This window comes from Pleurodeles waltl, chromosome 3_1, assembly GCF_031143425.1.
Source record: "Pleurodeles waltl isolate 20211129_DDA chromosome 3_1, aPleWal1.hap1.20221129, whole genome shotgun sequence".
In the NCBI taxonomy this organism is placed as follows: Eukaryota; Metazoa; Chordata; class Amphibia; order Caudata; family Salamandridae; genus Pleurodeles; species Pleurodeles waltl.
Genome location: NC_090440.1, coordinates 10373659 through 10398549, shown reverse-complemented (window position 1 = coordinate 10398549; position 24891 = coordinate 10373659). Strand labels below are relative to the sequence as shown.

Genomic DNA, 24891 nt, shown 5'->3' with positions numbered 1-24891 from the left:
AGGCAATCTTTCCGATCTGGTCTACATCTCGGAAGACATTGCAAAATATCTGCAGTGGTGACAGCAGGATTGGAAGTGGGTCAGTGGCAGACCGCTCTTCTTGCCCCCCCAGAGCTTACAGTGGTGACTGATGCGTAACTTCTGGGTGGTGGAGGCCACCTGGGAGAGGTGGAGATCAGAGACTTCTGGTCTCCGGCTCCATATCAACCATGCTATCGTTGTGGTAGCGGGACTCACATCGCAACCTCACCTCAGTGTCCTGCTGTTGGGAAAGAATGCAAGAAGTGTGGCAGGATTGGGCACTTCGCTCGGGTGTGAGAGATTCGAAAAAGCATTGGCTGGGCACGAGGTTTTGGAGGACAGTGGGAGGAGAAGCTGAGGGAGAAATTGTGGTTTTACCAAATCACTCCCCAGAGCACAACGGAAGTTAGTCCTTTCAAGTTTTTAAGAGGAAGACATCCGGTGTCTTAGCTGTGTCCATTGTGGTTCATGGAGAAGCAAGAAAACGATTGGGAGAAGGTGTGCATCGGAGAGGGGAGGGAAAAAGTGAGGAGGAAGTAAGAAAAGAATAAGGATGCCTTTGATATGAGATGGAAATTGAAAGAACCCTGGAAAGGTCTGGAATGGGAGGAGACTGGCAAAGTGCCGAGCTGGGTGGGAGCTTTCACCTAATGACGGAACTGCAGGTTCCTTGCTGAAAGTAGGACTGAGTGTGATGAGACGGTTCAGCCATTTTTGGGGAATTTTAGAGTGAATGGAAATCAATTTATTGTGCAAGGAAGAAATGACAGACGCTACAAGTAATGATGGTGATGTGACAATGGAGGATGACTCGATAGCATCACGAGTGAATCTAGTGCTGGAACAAGATGTTTTCCAGCCACACTGGAAGACTTTGTATGATGTGGTAGAGTTTTAGCCATTCTGAGAAACTATGCATATATTATACAGAATTCTTTTGTCTTATTGTTCAATTGCTTGTTTGAAAGGAGGGAAATATGTTATATTTTATCATACTTTACATTTAAGCTATTTAGGGGTGCTGGTGTGTAGAACATCTAGTGTAGGACATGGGAACGGAAGGGTTAGGACATTAAGATTAGAGAAGACTTGGAAGAGGGAGAACTGTGCTGATCGAGATTAAAGATATCTTCATTTCTACTGTACACGTGTGTGGATTGGATCGTTACAGCAGGGCGGTCCAGCTGCCCACTTTGGAGTTTAAGACCAATGCATTGACCGAAGTCCTCCAACCAGGGCAAATATCTCCTGCCATTTAATGAGGCACGGAGAGATGCCCTATTGGGGACTTGACCCAAACCTTGCTCTGGCCCCTCAGTCAACCCACAAGTTGCCAGGCACCATCACTGCTCTTCAGACGACCCTGCTTTCTCTTGCAGCAGCCTTCCTCCAGAAGCCTAGTGTGCAAACATCCATGACCAGGTCTGACCCCCACACCTTCCCTACCACGTCCCGAGATCCGGATCCAAAGCGGGCGGAAGGGTTTAGGAAAACAGTGTTTTCCTCTACCAGTGAGTTAACGCCATCTGCTTGTTGGGATGCTGTTCCCACACTCCTTGGGAAAGACCTCTGACCTGTTCTTGCTTTGGTCATTCAAGACGGTTGTGATATGGCCAGGGCCACATTCGTTGTGGCTTTGATACCACTGATTCCATCAGGAGGGTCCATCGGCATTTGTGTTACCATTCGTTGCCATGCGCGGCTGCCATCAGCTGCGTTCTCGAGCTATGTCCCCAATGGACATGCCCTACGACAGGACTCGTCTGTTAGGAGATGAGGCTGATTCTACGCTACAGGGTTTTACAGAGAGCAGGGCTACAGGACACTCTGTCTGCCCCACCTCAGCAACAACAGCAGTTCTACTGCTCCTTTTGTGGATTTGGGAGCAGTCCCTCATACTGCCAGCCTGTCCAGCCTCAACAAGGAACACAGGAGTTTTTCAATTGAGGCTGTGGTGCCCATCACCCCAGCTGCCAAGGCCATCAGGTCAGTCAGTCTACCTCTCCTCCTGCAGCCTCACTAGCCAAAACACTTTAGCCAGTCCTTACACGAGCGCAGTCACCCGGTGGCAGGCAGTAACGTCAGACAGGTGTGTTCAACAAATCATTGACAGGAGATATGCCATGCCCCGCCTCTCTTCTCCACCACACCTTACACCGTCCCCCAGTGGCTGACGGAGGGCCCTCTCTTGACTTTATGACATGAAGGGAATGCCCTATTGGACAAACGGGCTGTCGAGAGGATGCCAGTACCAGAAGTAGGATATGGTTGTTATTCCTGCTGCTTTCCGGTGCCCAAGAAGGATGGAGGCCTTTTTTAGACCTGCGCCCCGCCTACACCTTCCTCCAGAAGGAGAAATTCAAAATGCTTACCCTAGCCCAGGTCTTATCTGCCCTGGACCCTGGAGACTGGGTGGTGGTGTTATAGCTGCAGGATGCCTATTTCCATAGTCCCGACCTGCTGGCCCACTGGTGCTACCTGTGGTTCGTGGTGGGACCGGAGCATTAAAAATTTGTTGTGCACCCCTTTGGTCTCATGGGTGCCCCTGGGGTGTTCATGAAAGTGATGGCAGTGGAAGGTCAGGGGGGCCAGTCTTCCCCTATTTTGGAGGCTGACCATTGAAGGCCGGCTCGCCCCAGGCAGTCGTCAACCACTATCAGACTACAGTGACTCTCCTGTGATCATTGGAGCTCATGATCAACTTGACAAATTTACACCTAACCCATCTAACTCCTTCATAAATGCTCCCTTTCATTGGACCCATTCTGGACATGGTGCGGTTTCAATGCTTTCCCCTTGCAAAGAGAGTCCGGGACATTGAGGCTACAATCCTGACCTTTCAGCCTCGGTTTTGGATTTCAGTGAGGTTGACTCTGCGGCTACTGGGGCTGATGCCTCCTGCATGGTGCTGGCTGAGCATGCCAGGTGGCATATGCAGGCTCTGAAGTGGGATCTGGAGTCTCAGTCGGCACAAAATCAAGGGGACTGTAGCCGGGCGATCCCGGCTACAAGCGAGTCGAATGACGTATCGGACGAGGCCGATACGTCATTTCCGCGTCTTCCCGTTGCCGGGGAGACGCGGCGCGAACGAGGCAGGCGGGACGGCGTTGCCCGGGAAACGAAGTCAGTTTCCCGGGCTGGAGGACAACAAAAGGGAGACGCGCTGGGAGAGAAGGAGAGCGACAGGAACACGGAGACCGCGAGACAGGAGGAGAGCGAGGAGGAACGAAGGAACAGGAGGAGAGAAGCAGACGAGGACCAGGAGGAGGGAGAGAGAGAAGAAGAACACCAGAGCCTGGGAGAAGGGGACCAGCAGGAGGACCACTACAAAGCCAGCCACGACCCTGGAGGGTCGTGGCTAAACAAGGTACGGTCCTTTTGGACAAAAAGAAGGGAAATTGGAGGAAAGGGGACTGGGGAGGGGTTATAGAGGAGGGTTGGACAGGGAGGTAGAAGGAAGGGCACTATAATTATCACACCAGTGTCACTTATTCCTGCACTAAGAATAGATGTGGTCACACTATTCCCTAAAAACTCCTCACCGGCACCAACCCCCTCCCTTTGTGTTTACCGCTTCCCAGTCCAGAGATAAGAGAGAGGGGAGAGACCCAATTATAAACCAATACTTACCTTAGCGTTTTCCCTTCTGTTTCCGGCATCACCCTGGATTCCGACGAGCGAGCAAGCAAGATGGGTCACCTGTAAAACAAGAAGCACGAACATAAAAACAGGAACCTGGGAAAAGATACGGAAGAAGAACAGAACGACTGAGAAAGACAATAACACTTGTAGTTTTGTTAACATATCCTTCTTCCCATATAACTAAAAATAAACCACTTACCACTAACAAAATAACGCTTCAGTGGTCTTCATACTGTTCGACCTGCCACAGGGACCTTTCCGACTACTTTCAGATTTTGGAAGTGACTGTGAAGATCTACAGCGGTGGCTGTTGGAACACGATTCGATCACAGGCAAACCTCTCTCACGCCCTCACCAACAACTGACAGTGGTGACCGATGCATCACTTCTCGGTAGGGGGGGCCACCTGGGAGAGGAGGACATCAGAGGCCTCTGGTCTTGGGCAGAGTCCTGGCTCCACAGCAGCCTTCTGGAGCAGGGGGCCATCCGCTTGGTGCTGAAAACTTTTCTTCTAACGATCGAAGAGAGGCTGGTTCAGTTGCTCACAGACAACACAACCGCCATCTGATATTGCAACAAACATGGCAGGTTGGAGTCTTGGGCCCTGTGAGATGAGGGACTACGCCTCTGGAAATAGCTGGACTGCCAAGGAATTTCGCTTGTGGCAAACCACCTGGCAAGGTCTTTGAATGTCCAAGTTGATGAAATCAGCCATCGGAGTCTAGCAGAGCACAAGTGGCACATACACCCAGAGCTGGTGTCAGGCATCTTTCGCGAATGGGGAGAACCTTGGCTTGATCTATTCGCCTCCTCTGAGACGTTTCAAAGGTCTCTCTCTTTCTCTAAGAAATGTCCTGCCTCAGGCGTTGCTCTGGGCTACTGTATGCCTTTCCTCCAATACCACTCCTGCTGTGAATTCTCAAGAAGATCAGGACTGACCGGGCCTAAGTCGACCTAGTGGCTCGGACTGGACACAGAGAGTATGATAGCTAGAACTCCTGGGTTTGAGCATCTTTCCTCCGAACAGGCTGTCCCGCTGGGAGAATCTGTTGAGGCAGCAATAGGGCAGGGTGCTGCAACCTGGGCTTTGCAGTCTCCACCTTCATGCTTGGAAATTGAGAGGCGACAGCTAAACACCTTTGACCTTCGTACGGAGGTGCTTGATGTCATCTCGGCAGCGAGGCATCCCTCGACGAAAACTGTATACGCCTGTCGTTGGGACAAGTTTATGGCTTGGTGCTTCATTCTCTATATTGTCCCTCCTCCAGGCCAGGTCATCTAACATTCTGTTGTTTTGTCTCTTGCCCGGCAAGGCTTTGCTTTTGGCACAGTTAAGGGTTGTCTTTCAACTAGATCAGCCCTCGTTGTTTAAGTCACCAGGTGTGATGTGATTTTTTAAAGGACTACAGCAAACGTTTCCCCTTCTCCCTTTGTAATGCCCCAAAGGGACCTTAATCTCGTCCTCATTTATTTGATGTAGACTACGTTTGTGCCACTTCACAGCACCTTACTATAAAGACAGTTTTCCTCATCACTATCGCCTCGGCAAGGCATGTGAGCGAGCTTCAGGCTCTTTTTGTCAATCCACTATAAACTACCTTCTTCCCAGACAAACTAGTTCTTCGGAAGCGTGCATCATTTCTGCCAAACGTTGTGATGCCGTTCCACAACAGTTAGAATACCATGCTGCCGGCATTCTGTGCTGTACCTTACCCCTCTAAGGACGAGGGGCTCTATTGCTTGGATCCTAAAATAGTGGTCAGCGTTTATATTGATTGTACCAAAAAACACCGGGTGGACGATCAGCGCTGCATGGAGCTCTGTGGAGTGAACGAAAGGGGAGGCCGTGCAGAAGAGAACCACCTCCAGCTGCATCGTGCTCTCCACTAAGATCTGATAAACACTGGCCAAAAAGCAGCCTCAGTGTAGCCTGCGTGCTCATTCTACCAGGGCCAATGCTACCATTGTGTTCGTACTGTAGACATATGCCAGGTAGCTGCCTGGGGATTCCTCCATATGTTCAAAGAAGTGTAATGTCTCAACAGTTAAGTTCGCAGAGAGAGCATTATGCCTGATTGGTCCTCCTGGTTTGAGTCCATTCATAGGCCACCTCCAAGTAGGTACTGGTTTGGTATCTCTTCAAAAGGTGAGGAATCGCGGCTAGAAGTCTCTATGAGAAGAACAAATTAATTACCTTTGGTAATGCTCTTTCTGGTAGACTCTAGCCAAGAACTCCTCACTGACTCTCCCATCCTTCCCATTCTGTGATTGGACTCTATCTATTAATAAGATCCCAAGTATAGGAACCTGCACACTTGTTACAACCAGTTTGCGTCCAGGGATCTGCATCTGGAGGCACGGACAGCCTCAAAAGCAACTGGTGACAGCACGCTGGAGCGGTGCCTATATAGGCTCTGCACGTGATTTCCAGCACAGAATGGTGTCCGTGCACAGCTGCATGGCACCAGTTGATGGCGCACCAATGTACTGCTGAAAAGTTTCTCGATCCAGTCTGACACCTAGAGAATTCTCAAAAGGTGAGGAAACTGTGTCAAAACAGTCTCTACCAGAAATAGCACTACTGAAGATAGGTAATCTGTTGTATAACTTATGAAACTTAAGTCTCATCGTTTATGAACGGAACTGTTTCATTTTCGGTGTGATCTGCTCTAGCTAACGGCGATGTTTGATCGGTTCTTGGTGATTCCAGGAAGCTGCGAAAAGGATCTTTTGACTCTCAGGTAGCCCTCTCTTCAGGCAACAAAGGACCGGTCCAGAGGCAAGACCTTGTTCTCGGAAAGGTCCCGCACTGTTTAGTAGGCACAGCCGCTATCTTTTTGCAGTGCTGTATGCGAGGATGCAGTGGTGAGCGTTCCCGCCGCCAGGCATCATTTATCTCTTTTGTCTTTATGAGTATAATCAAAACTTTGTGTAAAAGTCTTACCTAGGACATGACACCCGACCTGGACTGTGATCACCTGTTCCAGGCTGTGTTTGATCAAACCTCCATCACCGCCTCCTGTGGGGTAGGAATTAAAGACAACCCCTGGAAAGTCAAGCGTGCGTTGGAGCCTTGCCTCATCAATGTAGGCAGTGTACCATGGTGGACAGATGTTTACTGTCGCATAAAATACTGCAGTGTAGGCAGCAAACCTAATAACAGCAACAGGTGCTAGAAACACTGGAATCAGGGTGAGGACGTGGGCAGCTCTTTGACTTGGCCCTCTCGACACGGTCTCCCCTAAACGTTATTGCCTTCACCCTCCTGTTCTCTGAGCCCATTCTTGTTGCCTTTAACAGTCTGGAAACGTTAGCACCGCTAACCAGTGCTGACGTGCTTGGGCTCTCTCCTTTCACCATAGTAAAACTGGCTTACACCCAATTGGCACATTTAATTTACTTGTAAGTCCCTAGTAAGCTGGTACTATATGTACCCAGGACCTGTAAATTAAATGTTACTAGTGAGCCTGCAGCAGTACTTGTGCCACCACTTAAGCAGCCCTTTTAAACATACCTCTGGCAGCCACGGCGGCTGTGCGTGAAGTTTAAATGGCCATTTCAAGCTGCCAAATAAACCTTTTGCCAGGCCTAAACCTTCCTTTTAATACATATGTCCCTCCTACTCCAAAGAGCCCATAGGGCAGGTGCAGTGTATTTAAAAGGTTGGACATGTACTGTTACCCTTTGCATTTCCTAGTAGTAGAAAACTCTTAAATGTGTTGTTTACTTAATCAAAGCCTACCACCCCCAGAGGATAACATTGAGTTACCTTATTGCAGCAGATATGGATGTCGAATTTGGTGTCTACATTTTTTTAATTTGAAACTCTTTTTAATGGTAAAAATTGCATTTTAAGTCATAGTTGTGAAAATGCCAGTTTTTAAAAGTTGGCATTTTCTTCTCTTAACCGTTTGGTGCCTGCAGCCTGTATCCCGGGTCACAGGACTAGGTGTAGGTGGTGGGTGATCTTTGGGTATTGCTCCCAGACAGTGGGGGACCAGGTGTTGGCAGTATGAACCATCTCTGACTGATGGAGGAAGGAGCTGTCACCTACCACACTTACACATCACAAAGGCACACTCACAAAGCATTTCACACTAGTCTTTTGTGCTGGACCCAGGGCAGGGAGCTAGGAAATTTCAAACACTTGTGGGGATGTAATCCTCCAGATCCTTCTGCTCCTTCAGAGCTGGCACCAAGTATAAATATTGGACCCTCAGGCCCATCTTTTCAGAACACCTCTGGACGACTCGGAAGAACTGCTGAGCTGCGATGCAGGAAGGTCTGCCATTCTGCTGCCTGGGCGATAAGGACTGGACCTGAATCTTGAACCTAGGACTGCAGGAGTGACTCCAGGGGATAGTTTGCTGGTCTCCTGATCAGAGCCTTAGGGGCAGAAAAGGCTGCACACACCTTGAAGCCAGCACTTTGACTCTGTCCGCTGTGAGTCTTGCCCCCCAAGTGGAGCCACTCAAGTCCTAATCCCTGGGATGTGAGCCTGAAGGTGCTCTGCCAGCCCAGCTGTGGTTTCTAGGTAGAAGCGACACAGTCCAACACATCTCCTCGCTGCTCTGCATTGGACCTTCTGCTCTGGGCGCACCTCCGATGTAGGACCACGTATCGGAGCCTGCAGCTCATCGAAAACGCCACTTCACAATGCATCCTTGATAGAGGATATTGCATCCCAGCCCACAGCTCCTCGGAACTACTGCTGCACAAGACATCCTCGACGCAGAACTTCACATTGCAAGCTTCTCATTGATGTCATCCTTGACAATGATGCAGGGCCTTGCATCACAGCCCCTGAGCTTTGACCAAATTGCCCCTGCGCAACGCATCCTCCACATGGGATCTTGCAATGCTCCACAACCAGGATTTAAAGTACTTTATTCATTGGGTCTAACTTGGTCTCTGTATCCAGCCCACACTCCATTGCGGCCAGCCTCAACTTGAGACTTTGTCCTGGTCCTGCCCGACCCGATTACCACAGTTGGCACTGTGTGCTTTTAGGCACTATTTTCACTTTGATTTTTAAAATAGTATATCTCCGATTCTACTGACTAGGTTTTTGTCTATTACATTTTACTGTATTTTTCTAAATTGGAGGGGGATTTTTCCTGTGTTGTTTTCACTTTATCACTGTGTGAAGTGCTGCATAAATACTTTACACTTTGCCTCTAAGTTAAGCCTAACTACTTTGCTCCAAGGTACCAGAAGATTGAGCGCAGGTTAATTTGGGATTTGTTTGTGACTTCGCCTTGACCACAATTGTGGTTGCTACTCAACCATTAACCCAATTTCCACTGCAGCAATATATTGTAAAGTGATGCAGATGCGTTGAGGCTGTTTCATGCAATATCGGTGCAGTTGTTGCTTAGTTTACAGTACCCTGTGTGGGTTCTGTCATTTACGATGAGTCTCCTGTGGCCACAACTACTGGTGAACGCTAATTGGTCAACCAAGTTACTCCCTTCAGACTCCTCACTCACAGTCAAAGCTTACTGCGGGAGGTGGGGGGGAGGAATGTGTCGAGAATGGGACTCCAAGTTGTTGCACCTTATGTCGTGCCTTAATGCAGTTAGAGTGCGACACTGGTTAAGGTTGTACTGTACTATAATGTACGGATATAGGTAGCTGTATTCTGAGTCAATATGCTGTGAATCACTAGAGCTGGGTTGGGACACTGGCTCAAGGTTGGGACGCTGGTTACTAGTATAATCTGCAATACACTGCTATAGATACGATGTGATGGGTTTTCAGGTCCCTGATCCCTTCCTTTGATGAGTTTGCTTGACTGTGCACATGGTGCAGTCCATGCATCTACCTGGCTGCTCCCTGGATGGGATGAGAGGACCAGTCTCTTGCCATGGCCTTCAGTGAGGTGAGTGCCTCACTGGTGGGGTGGGACTGGGCGAATGCTGTCTCGGTGGGATGGGATTGGCCGAATGCTGCTTTGGTGTTATGGATTTGGAAGATGCTGGGATGATTACTTCCAAGGTGTGATGAGGCTGCGTGAACACAGTGATATTGGTTGTGAGTGATGATGGTGCGAGGGGTTTGGACTATGGTTCACTTGACGGGACATCTTTTGGGAGATCCTCTGACCCTGTTTGTTTTAGGTGATGTTGATGGGATGGGGGTTGGACAATGGTTTCTTCGACGGGACACATTTTGGAAGATACTCGGACCCTGGAAGACCCTCTTACCTTGAAAGAATCTCTGACCAGGCCTCGGAAAATCATAAAAATGTTACCAGACCTGCAGGTCTAGTGACTTAAATAATCTACTCAACCTAACTGTAATGCACTTACCCCATAAAATGGTTTCAAATTATGTGATCCTGGGCAAATGTTTTAATTCACTGAGCCGCCATTTTCTTCTTTATCACATATGAGAGCACCTTCAAATATGCGAGTTCAGCATGCCTGCTGTATAAAAAATCTATTTTGTGTGATTTAATAGACTTTTTCTCTCCATATAATACAAACCTAGCCACATATATGATACACATGACCCCTGACCTCCCTCTTAGTTCATTAACAGCATTGTCATCGGGGGGAGGTAGGAATGTTTCTCAAATCATGTTTAAAAACTGCCACTTTTAATAAATATGTAGCTGAAGCATCAAGGGAAAGCACATTGTCATTTGCAGTGGCCACAAAATATCCCACGGACTTGCGGTTTTACTGATAAAAACTATAAAGTGTGCAAACAGCAATGTTTAGAAATCGAGTTCCTGCAAATATTTGTCATTTGCACATCACCAAGTAAAGTGTTCTGATGTGCTTTGCTCCTGTTTAGATCTTTGTTTGCATTGTACTTCTGAATAACAAAAAAAATTGTGCTTTCGTAATCCCTGATATATTTTGAAATATTTTTAATATTCATTTACAAGCTGTTCAAATATTTCGTGTTAGGGAAAAAACTGACATCCTACTGCCTTTTGTTTCACAATGATTGTCAGACGCTCTCTTTACAAAATCCCCTAACTAAGAGAAAAGTGAACACCATTTTCCAGGATAAGATGAGAATCAACTAGTGAAAAGACAAACTGACATGAAATTAGTGAACAGACAGCAAATGTTTCAAGATAAAAACAAGATATAAAGGTATCTTTATAGGCCATTTACTTCCCAAATTAACAGATCACCTGTTCCTTTCCCGCTTGAGTACACTCACCAGAACGGGCCAGTAGGTCTTAAAAAAAACCTCGACCTGATAAAATGTGACTCGCCATAGATAATTCGTGGCTTGCTGACCCTGGTTTTCGGTGATGTTCTTGGGTTGGAGTTGGGTGATAGGTGACTTGTCCAGATGCATTTTCAATGACCGCTTTGATATTGTTTTTTAGGTGATGTTGCTGGAGACATCCCGACGATACAACCCGCAAATTGAGAGCGTAATCTTCCTAAAGGACCTGAGCTACAATCGAGAGGACTTTGCAAGAGCAGGTGATGTTCTGGCCTCATACTTGGCACTGCTCAACTCTGAGGGCAACTCCGCTCTGATGGGTGGCACTCTCTGCTGTAGAGGGGCAGTCGTACCTGGGGGACCCTTGCTCCAAAGGCCACCCAAATCTATGTGTTACCCCACTCTGGTAGGTAAAGGGGCCATTTGTCTCTGTGGGATAGTATACCATGCAGAGTGGCAGCACCACATTTTGGTGAAACACTCATCTCTGTGGGAAAGATTCAGGGCCTGATTTAGAACCCGGTTGACGGGTTACCCCATCACAACAGTGATGGACATCTCATCCGCCAAAATCTAAATCCCATAGAATATAATGGTATTTATATTTCAGTGGCTGGGAAATCTGTCATCGCTGTGACGCAGAAAGCCACCTGCCGAGTTCTCAATCAGGCCCTCGGTTTAGTGTGGCTGTATTAAACTCTGCGGGACACTCACCTGAAGGAATGCACTTAATTGCATGGGAGGGCATTTAGTACTGTAGGGCTCCTGAACTGGGGGTGTACTCGGGTGTGGTGCCACCCACTGGGCTAAAGAGGTGGTAATAAGGGGGCTCTTCCGACGTGGTGTTAGCCCCAACAGCTCCGTGTTGAGGAAGGGGATGAGTGAAGGGCTTTCTGTAGAAGAAGCAGGGCAAGAACTCCCTACTGAGTTAGGTGAACTAATGGCAGCTGAGCAAGGACCTGATTGGCTGGAGTTCTGTGCACGGAACTTATGATTTCTACTGAGCAGTGAGAGTGGAGTGAGAGGGTGCGGTAGGTGGTATGTATGTGGGTAGCAGACACCACGGCACATATTTATGAGTGACCTTGCTGTGCTGCCTTGAGTCAAAGGAAAAGGCCAGGGATGCTTCATATGTAAGCAATATGGCGTATTCCTGTCCTTTTCCCCTGCGTTGGCACCATTTTGGCAGCCGAGCACCAACGCGGGCACCCTTGTAGCATGTTGCAAGGGTGCCTGCATTGTGGGCAGGATAGGTGTTTGAGCTTTTCCTCTTGCTATGAGTGCTGCATTCTGCATTCTGGAAATGAGGAAAAACAGAGCTATTTCTCCTCATTGCACCTCCCTTGGGAGGCGTAAGGATTTGGTGCATTCCTAGGTCTACAAGGTCTTGTAAATCTGGGGATGCGTCAAAATCAAGGTACGTAGATGTGGCGTTAGAAGAGTAAATAAATACTTCAGTGCATAGGCATACCTGGGCGATGTAGTGTTAGTTGATAAGTCGCTATAAGAGCGCGTCAGTGTTTCTGTCCTTACTCTCTGACATACACCCAAGTGGGGGTCCCAGTAAGTTCCCTCATCCGCACTGCGCTGCTGAGGATGCTGATGAGGATTGGCAGAGGGCATCAAAGAGGGTTTGTTGTGCAGTGCGGGGTGACAGTGGGGGTGTCAGGGGATGAACAGGAAGTTGTGCTCTTTGAGGAGGAGTCAGAAGAGGTGAAGGAAAGAGCTGCGGGTCTGTGGGTGCAGCGAGAGGACGTGGATTGAACAGTTTCTGGGGGTGAGGGCGAGGATGCGGGCACGGCGGCTACCGTTGGTCTGGTCGAGGAAGGTCTAAGACTCTTGTCTGAAGATAGAGAGAAGTTAGACTGGGGGTCGCCAACCCTTTCTGTAATAAGAGCTACTTTTGATCAATGCAAATAACCCGAGCTATTGATATCATTAGTGTTGTAATAGTGACCATATCAGACAGGATTGCACCAGTGACCGCCCTGTGCACGTTTACCACCGGTGATCACGACAGCGCATCAGGCAGCGCTGCAAGCAGTGATATATAAGGACTTGGAATGCGTTTACATATTTATTACGTGACAACCGTAGCTTGAAAGGTGCTGTCATCAAAGTAATAATATTAATAATGCATCCCTAGTGCCACATGATTTATCATTCAAATATCAGCTTTACATATATTTTTGAAATTCAGTCATTTTTCTCCAAACACCATCTTATGAGTCCTGAAAATACATGCAATTTTGGCTCCAATAAACATTTTCCAGTTTAATTCACCCTAACTAAAGCATCTAATTTAGTAGGCTGGGTGAACACAGGAGAGCTACTCACAGGTACCTGGAGAGCTACTCACAGGTGTCTGGAGAGCTACTTACAGGTGTCTGGAGAGCTACTTACAGGTATCTGGAGAGCTACTTACAGGTGTCTGGAGAGCTGCTCACAGGCGTCTGGAGAGCTACTTACAGGTGTCTGGAGAGCTAGTTACAGGTGTCTGGAGAGCTACTCAGAGGTATCTGGAGAGCTACTTACAGGTGTCTGGAGAGCTACTTACAGGTGTCTGAGGAGCTACTAGTAGCTTGTGAGCTACTCCTTGGAGAAGTCTGAGTTAGAGGAAGCGAGGGAGAGCTCCCATGGGTGGGTTGATGGCCAGTCTCACTAGAGCAGTGTTCCCCAACCCCCGGGCCGCGGACCGGTGCCGGTCCGTTGATCAATCGGCACCGGGCCGCCCCACTGTGGCGGGCGGTAAATGTTTGATCATTTTTCCGTGGCCCGCTTGTCACACAATGGGACAAGCGGGCCACGGAAAAATGATCAAACATTTACCGGTCCGCGGCGGTAAAAAGGTTGGACAACACTGCACTAGAGCACCTCACTGAAGAAGAGGACGAAACAGCTTCACTCTTACTACGGGTGTGACTGGAGAAAGATGGTCTGTTACCACTTTTACCACCATCTTTGTAGATGTCAGAATTATGTGGCGCGAGGACCTCCACACAGGTTGCGATCCTCGTTTCTGAGTCCGTACAAGGCTCCCACACTACACACAGGCGGTCATTCCAACCCTGGCGGTCCGAGACCGCCAGGGTTGGGGACCGCGGGAGCACCGCCAACAGGCTGGCGGTGCTCCCATGGGCATTCTGACCGCGGCGGTACAGCCGCGGTCAGAAATGGAAAACCGGCGGTGTACCGCCGGTTTTCCGCTGCCCTGGGGAATCCTCCTCCGCCATGGGGATTCCGACCCCCATACCGCCATCCTGTTCCTGGCGGTTTCGGCCGCCAGGAACAGGATGGCGGTATGGGGTGTCGTGGGGCCCCTGGGGGCCCCTGCAGTGCCCATGCCAATGGCATGGGCACTGCAGGGGCCCCCTAACAGGGCCCCACAAAGATTTTCAGTGTCTGCCATGCAGACACTGAAAATCGCGACGGTGCAACTGCACCCGTCACACCCCTTCCACTCAGCCGGCTCCATTCGGAGCCGGCATCCTCATAGAAGGGTGTTTCCCGCTGGGCTGGCGGGCGGCCTTCTGGCGGTCGCCCGCCAGCCCAGCGGGAAACCCAGAATAACCGCGGCGGTCTTCTGACCGCGCAGCGGTATTCTGGCGGCTCCCGCCGGCCCTGCGGTTACCGCGGCCGGCGGGAGTCAGAATGACCCCCACAGTGTTGTCGAAAGGAACGTAATGGGGACAAAGGGATCAGGGGACAAAATACTGGTCAGATAATTAAATGTCCATTGATATCTTAATGAGTGAGGGGGTAAGTGAGTGAGAGACAAATGCAAGTAAAATACGGTAGTGGAAGTGTAATAAAAGGCAAGTTGTAGCGTAATAGCGCTTTATTAGTATATTACACAAAATGGTGATGAAGAGCGAATAGGAGGTCCAGCACATCTAAACATCTTGGATCCCACTTTTAAAACTCACTGCGCTGTTGGCCAGTGTGGCCCAAATACACAAAATCAAAAAGATGAAGGGCCTGATTTAGAGTTTGACGGATGGGTAACTCGGTAACAAACGTGACGGATATCCCGTCCGCCGTGTTACGATCCCATTATAACCTATGGGAATTGTAATACGGTGGACGAGCTATCCGTCACGTTTGTGGCGGAGTAACCCGTCCACCAGACTCTAACTCAGGCCCTAAATTCCGGACTGCCTCACAGCACTGCAGCCCCTCAGTGGCACCGTCCACAGCGCCACCGCCTACACTACAGCCCCTCAGTGGCACCGCCCACAGCTCCACCGCCTACACTGCAGCCCCTCAGTGGCACCGCCCACAGCTCCACCGCCTACACTGCAGCCCCTCAGTGGCACCGCCCACAGCTCCACCGCCTACACTGCAGCCCCTCAGCGGCACCGTCCACAGCGCCACCGCCTACACTGCAGCCCCTCAGCGGCACCGCCCACAGCACCACCCCCTACACTACAGCCCCTCAGTGGCACCGTCCACAGCACCACCCCCTACACTACAGCCCCTCAGTGGCACCGCCCACAGCACCACCACCTACACTGCAGCCCCTCAGTGGCACCGCCCACAGCACCACCACCTACACTACAGCAGAATGTCCCTACAGTACTACGCCCGCAAAACCCTGCGTAGAGCATCCTGACATAGGGACTGCAGAGGCGTGAAGCAGACCTTGGATAACAGTAACATCAGCTGAAGCAGGGACCTCTGAAGCCATGTGTCAGACCCAAAAAGTGACAACCTGAGCAGAATCAGAGATACAGAATTACTGTGGCCGATAATGTGAAGCATAAAATACAGACTCCCTCTGTGTACATGTGTGTGTGTACGGGTGTCTGCTCTCTATGTACACGGATGTATACGGGTGTGTGCTCTCCATGTACATGGGTGTGTACGGGTGTGTGCTCTCCATAGACACAGGTGTGTACGGGTGTGTGCTCTGCATGTACATGGGGATGTACAGGTGTGTGCTTTCCATGTACACAGGGGTGTACGGGTCTGTGTCATCAATGTACACAGGGGTGTACGGGTCTGTGCCCTCCATGTACACGGGGGTGTACGAGTGTGTGCTCTCCATGTACATGGGTGTGTATGGGTGTGTGCTCTCCTTGTGCAGGGGGTGTATGGGTGTATGCTCTCCTTGTACACGGGGTGTACAGGGGTGTGCTCTCCATGTACACGGGGGTACAGGTGTGTGCTCTCCATGTACATGGGGTACAGGTGTGTGCTCTCCATGTACATGGAGGTGTATGGGTTTGTGCTCTCCATGTACATGGGGGTATACGGGTGTGTGGTCTCCATTTACATGGGGTTGTACGGGTGTGTGCTCTCCATGCACATGGGGTATACGGGTGTGTGGTCTCCATGTACATGGGGTGTACAGGTGTGTGCTCTCCATGTACAGGGGAGTGTATGGATATGTGTTCTCCATGTACATGGGGGTATACGGATGTGTGTTCTCCATGTACATGGTGGTGTACGGGTGTGTACTCTCCATGTACGTGCGGGTGTATGGATATGTGCTCTCCATGTACACAGGGGTGTACGGATGTGTGATCTCCATGTAGATGGTGATGTATGGATGTGTGTTCTCCATGGGTGTGTATGGATATGTTTTCTCTGTGTACATGGGGGTATATGGATGTGTGTTCTCCATGTACACAGGTTTGTACGGGTGTGTGCTCTCCATGTACATGGGGTGTACGGGTGTGTGCTCTCCGTGTACACGGGGGTGTACAGGTGTGTGCTCTCCATGTACATGGGTGTGTATGTGCTCTCCTTGTGCAGGGGGTGTATGGGTGTATGCTCTCCTTGTACACGGGGTGTACAGGGGTGTGCTCTCCATGTACACGGGGGTACAGGTGTGTGCTCTCCATGTACATGGGGTACAGGTGTGTGCTCTCCATGTACACGGGGCTGTACGGGTCTTTGCCCTCCATGTAAACCGGTTTGTACGGGTGTGTGCTCTCCAGTTACACAGGGTGTACGGGTGTGTGCTCTCCGTGTACACGGGGGTGTACAGGTGTGTGCTCTCCATATACATGGATGTGTATGGGTGTGTGCTCTCCTTGTGCAGGGGGTGTATGGGTGTATGCTCTCCTTGTACACGGAGTGTATGGGTGTGTGTTCATCTACACGGGGTGTACGGGTGTGTGCTCTCCATGTACACGGGGTGTACGGGTGTGTACTCTCCGTGTACACGGGGGTGTACAGGTGTGTGCTATCCATGTACATGGGTGTGTATGGGTGTGTGCTCTCCTTGTGCAGGGGGTGTATGGGTGTATGCTCTCCTTGTAAACGGGGTGTATGGGTGTGTGTCCATCTACACAAGGGTGTACAGTGGTGTGCTCTCCATGTACACGGGGGTATATGGAGTTGTGCCTCCATGTACACGGGGTGTACAGGTGTGTGCTCTCCATATACACGAGGGTGTACGGGTGTGTGCTCTCCATGTACATGGGGGTGTATGTGTGTGTGCTCTCCATGTACAAGGGGGTATACAGGTGTGTGCTCTCCGTGTAAATGGGGGTATACGGGTGTGTGGTCTCGATTTACATGGGGTTGTACGGGTGTGTGCTCTCCATGCACATGGGGTATACGGGTGTGTGGTCTCCATGTACATGGGGTGTACAGGTGTGTGCTCTCCATGTACAGGGGAGTGTATGGATATGTGTTCTCCATGTACATGGGGGTATACGGATGTGTGTTCTCCATGTACATGGTGGTGTACGGGTGTGTACTCTCCATGTACGTGCGGGTGTATGGATATGTGCTCTCCATGTACACAGGGGTGTACGGATGTGTGATCTCCATGTAGATGGTGATGTATGGATGTGTGTTCTCCATGGGCGTGTATGGATATGTTTTCTCTGTGTACATGGGGGTATATGAATGTGTGTTCTCCATGTACACAGGTTTGTACGGGTGTGTGCTCTCCATGTACATGGGGTGTACGGGTGTGTGCTCTCCGTGTACACGGGGGTGTACAGGTGTGTGCTCTCCATGTACATGGGTGTGTATGGGTGTGTGCTCTCCTTGTGCAGGGGGTGTATGGGTGTATGCTCTCCTTGTACACGGGGTGTACAGGGGTGTGCTCTCCATGTACACGGGGATACAGGTGTGTGCTCTCCATGTACATGGGGTACAGGTGTGTGCTCTCCATGTACACGGGGCTGTACGGGTCTTTGCCCTCCATGTAAACCGGTTTGTACGGGTGTGTGCTCTCCAGTTACACAGGGTGTACGGGTGTGTGCTCTCCGTGTACACGGGGGTGTACAGGTGTGTGCTCTCCATATACATGGATGTGTATGGGTGTGTGCTCTCCTTGTGCAGGGGGTGTATGGGTGTATGCTCTCCTTGTACACGGAGTGTATGGGTGTGTGTTCATCTACACGGGGTGTACGGGTGTGTGCTCTCCATGTACACGGGGTGTACGGGTGTGTACTCTCCGTGTACACAGGGGTGTACAGGTGTGTGCTATCCATGTACATGGGTGTGTATGGGTGTGTGCTCTCCTTGTGCAGGGGGTGTATGCGTGTATGCTCTCCTTGTAAACGGGGTGTATGGGTGTGTGTCCATCTACACAAGGGTGTACAGGGGTGTGCTCTCCATGTACACGGGGGTATATGGAGTTGTGCTCTCCATGTACACGGGGGTGTACGGGTGTGTGCTCTCCATGTACATGGGGGTGTATGTGTGTGTGCTCTCCATGTACAAGGGGGTATACAGGTGTGTGCTCTCCGTGTAAATGGGGGTGTACAGGTGTGTGCTGTCCATGTACACAGGGTGTACGGGCGTGTGCTCTCCATCTACACGGGGTGTACAGGTGTGTGCTCTCCATCTACATGCGGGTTAGGGGTGTGTTCTCTCCATGTACATGGGGGTGTAATGGTGTGTGCTCTCCATGTACACGGAGGTGTATGGGTTTGTGCTCTCCATGTACATGGGGGTATATGGGTGTGGTCTCCATTTACATGGGGTTGTACGGGTGTGTGCTCTCCATGCACATGGGGTATACGGGTGTGTGCTCTCCATGTACATGTGGTGTACGGGTGTGTGCTCTCCATGTACACGGGAGTGTATGGATATGTGTTCTCCATGTACATGGGGGTATACGGGTGTGTGGTCTCCATTTACATGGGGGTGTACGGGTGTGTGCTCTCCATGTACATGGGATATACAGGTGTGTGCTCTCCATATATACGGGGGTGTACGGGTGTGTGCTCTCCATGTACATGGGGGTGTATGTGTGTGTGCTCTCCATGTACAAGGGGGTATACAGGTGTGTGCTCTCCGTGTAAATGAGTGTGTACAGGTGTGTGTTGTCCATGTACACAGGGTGTAGGGGGGGGGGGGCTCTCCATCTACACCGGGTGTACAGGTGTGTGCTCTCCATCTACATGCGGGTTATGAGTGTGTGCTCTCCATGTACACGGGGGTGTAATGGTGTGTGCTCTCCATGTAAACGGAGGTGTATGGGTTTGTGCTCTCCATGTACATGGGGGTATATGGGTGTGTGGTCTCCATTTACATGGGGTTGTACGTGTGTGTGCTCTCCATGCACATGAGATATACGGGTGTGTGCTCTCCATGTACATGTGGTGTACGGGTGTGTGCTCTCCATGTACACGGGAGTGTATGGATATGTGTTCTCCATGTACATGGGGGTATACTGGTGTGTGGTCTCCATTTACATGGGGGTGTACGGGTGTGTGTTCTCCATGTACATGGGGTATACGGGTGTGTGCTCTCCATGTACATGGGTTGTACGGGTGTGTGCGCTCCATGTACACGGGAGTGTATGGATATGTGTTCTCCATGTACATGGGGGTATACGGATGTGTGTTCGACATGGTGGTGTACGGGTGTGTACTGTCCATGTACGTGCAGGTATATGGATATGTGCTTTCCATGTACACGTGGGTGTACGGATGTGTGATCTACATGTAGATGGTGATGTATGGATGTGTTTTCTATAGGTACATGGGGGTATATGGATGTGTGTTCTCCATGTACATTGGGGTGTATGGATGTGTTTTCTCTATGTACATGCGATTATATGGATGTGTGTTCTCCATGTACATGGGGGTGTATAGATGTGTTTTCTCTATGTACATGGGGGTATATGGATATGTGTTCTCCATTTACATGGGGGCGTATGGGTGTGGCAACATCACAAAATAAAATAAAATTATGTATGGAGTGTTGAAACTTTTCAAACACTCACCCCCAGTCACAGATCTGGGTTTAATCCATCGTGAGGACCTGGCTTGGCAGTTCGGGCAGGACTGTTCCCATGGGGAACAAGGTCAAAACTGATTCGCGTATGGCTGGGTCCAAACTGGGGTGGCATGGTGAGCAAAAGAACAATGGATTAAACCCAGATCTGTGACTGGGGGTGAGTGTCTGCATTGTTCAGCACTCCGTCCATCATCCTTTTGTGTTGCTAAAGTTGCCCTGAGTGGGAAGGGTATGCCCAGACGTGGGTCCCTTGCTCACTGTGCCACTGGATTCAAGCTAGCCTGGCTGATGAAGGGTGAAACCCTGAAACCGGTCCCAGGATGCTTGTTTCCGGTCCAGGGAGGACCTGGCTTGGCAGTTCGGGCTGGACTGTTCCTCATCAAACTGGGGTGGCATGGTGAACAAAAGTACGATGGATTAAACCCAGATCTGTGACTGGGGGTGAGTGTTTGCATTGTTCAGCATTCCGTCCATCATCCTTTTGTGGTGTATGGATGTGTTCTCCATGTACATGGGGATGTAAGGATGTGTTTTCTCTATGTACTTGGGGGTATATAGATGTGTGTTCTCCATGTACATGCAGGTATATGGATATGTGTTTTCCATGCACATTGTGGTGTATGAATGTGTGCTCTTCATGTACATCAGAGGAGACATGAAATATTTCACTGACTCATTCTCGTATTTACACCTCTTCTCTCCCTTCCCTTGTTGCCTCCAGGTCTTCAGTTTGAGTTTATAAACCCCATCTTTGAGTTCTCCAGAGGAATGACAGATTTGCAGTTGGACGACGCAGAATTTGCACTTTTAATCGCTATCAATATATTTTCTGCAGGTAAGTGCTGAAGGCGGAGCCCAAGGAGTGCTCAGTGGGAACTAGTCATTTTTGGAGGAAAGAGGCAGTGTGGGCGAGGAGCCTGGAGTGATGAAAGGCAGCTGGGGTGTGCAGGGAGGCAGTGCTGGGACCTGTGGCGATCTGAGTGTGTGTGTGTACGGGGGTGATCTGCGAGTGTGCACAGGGTGCGTAAACAGAAGTTTCTATGTGCACATCTGAAAACGCTAGTGTATGAGGCAGCGGGGTGATCTGGGAGTGTGCACAGGGTGCGTAAACAGATGTTTGTATGTGCACATCTGGAATCATTAATAGTGCATCAGGCAGCGGGCTGGGAGTATGCACAGGGGGTGTAAACAGACATTTGTATGTGCACATCTGTAAACGTTATTAGTGTATGAGGCAGCGGGGTGAGCAGGAAGTGTGCACAGGGTGCGTAAACAGACGTTTGTGCACATCTGGAAACATTAATAGTGTATGAGGCAGCGGGGTGAGCTGGGAGTGTGCACAGGGGTGCGTAAACAGACGTTTGTATGTGCACATCTGGAAACGTTAATAGTGTATGAGGCAGCAGGGTGAGCTGGGAGTGTCCACAGGGGTGCGTAAACAGACGTTTGTATCTTCACATTTGGAAACTTTAATAGTGTATGAGGCAGTGGGGTGAGCTGGGAGTGTGCATGGAGGTGCACAAAAATACTTTTGTATGTGTACATCTAAAAATGTTAATGGTGCATGAGGCAGCAGGGCTGGGAGTGTGCACAGGCTGTGTAAACAGACGTTTGTATGTGCACATCTGGAGGCATTAATAGTGTATGAGGCATCGGGGTGAGCTGGGAGTGTGCACAGGGGTGCGTAAACAGATGTTTGTATTTGCACATCTGGAATTTTTAATAGTGCATGAGGCAGCAGGGCAGGGAGTGTGCACAGGGTGTGTAAACAGACACTTGTGTGTGAACATCTGAGGCTTTACCAGTGTATGAGGCACCGAGGCTGGGACTGTGCACAGGGGTGCGTAAATAGAGGTTTGTATGTGCACATCTGGAAACGTTAATAGTGTATGAGGCAGCAGGGTGAGCTGGGAGTGTGCACAGGGTGCGTTAACAGACATTTGTATGTGCACATCTGTAAACGTTAATAGTGTATGAGGCAGCGGGTGAGCGGGAAGTGTGCACAGGGATGCTTAAACAGACGTTTGTGCAAATCTGGAAACATTAATAGTGTATGAGGCAGCAGGGTAAGCTGGGAGTGTGCACTGGGTTGCGTAAACAGACATTTGTATGTGCACATCCGGAAACGTTAATAGTGTATGAGGCAGCAGGGTGAGCTGGAAATGTGCACAGGGTGCGTGAACAGACGTTTGTATGTGCACATCTGGAAACATTAATAGTGTCTGAGGCAGCAGGGCTGTGAGTGTGCACAGAGTGTGTAAATGTGCACATCTGGAAATGTTAGTGTATGAGCCAGAGGTGTGAGCTGTGAGTGTGCACAGGGGTGTGTAAACAGATGTTTGTATGTGCACATCTTGAAACGTTAAATATGTATGAGGCAGCAGGGTGAGCTGGTACTGTGCACAGAGGTGCGTAAACAGATGTTTGTATGCGTACATCTTGAAACGTTAAAAGTGTATGAGGCAGCAGGACTGTGAGTGTGCACAGGGGTGCAGAAACAGATGTTTGTGCACATCTGGAAATGTTGGTGTATGAGGCAGCAGGGTGAGCTGGGAGTTTGCACTGGGGTGCGTAAACAGACGTTTGTGCACATCTGGAAACGTTAATAGTGTATGAGGCAGCGGAGTGAGCTTGGAGTGTGCACGGGGTGCATAAACAGATGTTTGTATGTGCACATCTGGAATCATTAATATTGCATGAGGCAGCGGGGCTGGCAGTGTGCACGGGGTGTGTAAACAGACATTTGTATGTGAACATCTGGAGACTTTACTAGTGTATGAGGCAGCGAGGCTGGGAGTGTGCACAGGGGTACGTAAACATATGTTTGTATGGGCACATCTTGAAACGTTAAAAGTGTATGAGGCAGCAGGGCTGTGAGTGTGCACAGGGGTGCAGAAACAGACGTTTGTGCACATCTGGAAATGTTGGTGTATGAGGCAGCAGGGTGAGCTGGGAGTTTGAACAGGGATGCATAAACAGACATTTGTGCACATCTGGATATGTTAATAGTGTATGAGGCAGCGGGGTGAGCTTGGAGTGTGCACGGGGTGCATAAACAGACATTTGTATCTGCACATCTGGAAATGTTAATGGTGCATGAGGCAGCAGGGCTGGGAGTGTGCAGGATGGGTGTAAACAGACGTTTGTATGTGCACATCTAGAGGCGTTAATAGTGTACAAGGCATCGGGGTGACCTGGGAATGTGCACAGGGGTGCGTGAACAGATGTTTGTATGTGCACATATGGAATCATTAATAGTGCCTGAGGCAGCAGGGCTGGGAGTGTGCACAGGGTGTGTAAACAGACATTTGTGTGTGAACATCTGAAGACTTTACTAGTGTATGAGGCAGCGAGGCTGGGAGTGTGCACAGGGCTGCATAAATAGAGGTTTGTATGTGTACATCTGGAAACGTTAGTGTATGAGGTAGCGGGGTGAGCTGGAAGTGTGCACAGGGGTGCGTAAACAGACGTTTGTATGTGCACATCTGGAATCATTAATATTGCATGAGGCAGCGGGGCTGGCAGTGTGCACGGGGTGTGTAAACAGACATTTGTATGTGAACATCTGGAGACTTTACTAGTGTATGAGGCAGCGAGGCTGGGAGTGTGCACAGGGGTACGTAAACATATGTTTGTATGGGCACATCTTGAAACGTTAAGTGTATGAGGCAGCAGGGCTGTGAGTGTGCACAGGGGTGCAGAAACAGACGTTTGTGCACATCTGGAAATGTTGGTGTATGAGGCAGCAGGGTGAGCTGGCAGTTTGAACAGGGATGCATAAACAGACATTTGTGCACATCTGGATATGTTAATAGTGTATGAGGCAGCGGGGTGACCTTGGAGTGTGCACGGGGTGCATAAACAGACATTTGTATCTGCACATCTGGAAATGTTAATAGTGCATGAGGCAGCAGGGCTGGGAGTGTGCAGGGGGGGTGTAAACAGACGTTTGTATGTGTACATCTGGAGGCGTTAATAGTGTACGAGGCATCGGGGTGAGCTGGGAGTGTGCACAGGGGTGCGTGAACAGATGTTTGTATGTGCACATCTGGAATTTTTAATAGTGCATGAGGCAGCAGGGCAGGGAGTGTGCACAGGGTGTGTAAACAGACACTTGTGTGTGAACATCTGAGGCTTTACCAGTGTATGAGGCACCGAGGCTGGGACTGTGCACAGGGGTGCGTAAATAGAGGTTTGTATGTGCACATCTGGAAACGTTAATAGTGTATGAGGCAGCAGGGTGAGTTGGGAGTGTGCACAGGGTGCGTTAACAGACATTTGTATGTGCACATCTGGAAACGTTAATAGTGTATGAGGCAGCGGGGTGAGCTGGAAGTGTGCACAGGGATGCGTAAACAGACGTTTGTGCAAATCTGGAAACATTAATAGTGTATGAGGCAGCAGGGTAAGCTGGGAGTGTGCACTGGGTTGCGTAAACAGACATTTGTATGTGCACATCTGGAAACGTTAATAGTGTATGAGGCAGCAGGGTGAGCTGGAAATGTGCACAGGGTGCGTGAACAGACGTTTGTATGTGCACATCTGGAAACATTAATAGTGTATGAGGCAGCAGGGCTGTGAGTTTCCACAGAGTGTGTAAATGTGCACATCTGGAAATGTTAGTGTATGAGCCAGAGGTGTGAGCTGTGAGTGTGCACAGGGGTGTGTAAACAGATGTTTGTATGTGCACATCTTGAAACGTTAAATATGTATGAGGCAGCAGGGTGAGCTGGGACTGTGCACAGAGGTGCGTAAACAGATGTTTGTATGCGTACATCTTGCAACGTTAAAAGTGTATGAGGCAGCAGGACTGTGAGTGTGCACAGG

At 49.8% G+C, this 24891-nt stretch overlaps 1 protein-coding gene across 9 annotated transcripts in view; it reads left to right on the top strand.

The window, feature by feature from the left end:
• NR1H3 (nuclear receptor subfamily 1 group H member 3) overlaps window positions 1–24891 on the top strand; it is a 218731-nt gene that overhangs the window by 177394 nt on the left and 16446 nt on the right. For all 9 annotated transcript variants that reach the window (XM_069221646.1, XM_069221645.1, XM_069221649.1 and 6 more), the window contains 2 exons: window positions 11015–11114; window positions 20786–20899. In XM_069221646.1, the coding sequence (XP_069077747.1) occupies window positions 11015–11114; window positions 20786–20899 (214 nt within the window). The remainder of the gene's footprint in view (window positions 1–11014; window positions 11115–20785; window positions 20900–24891) is intronic.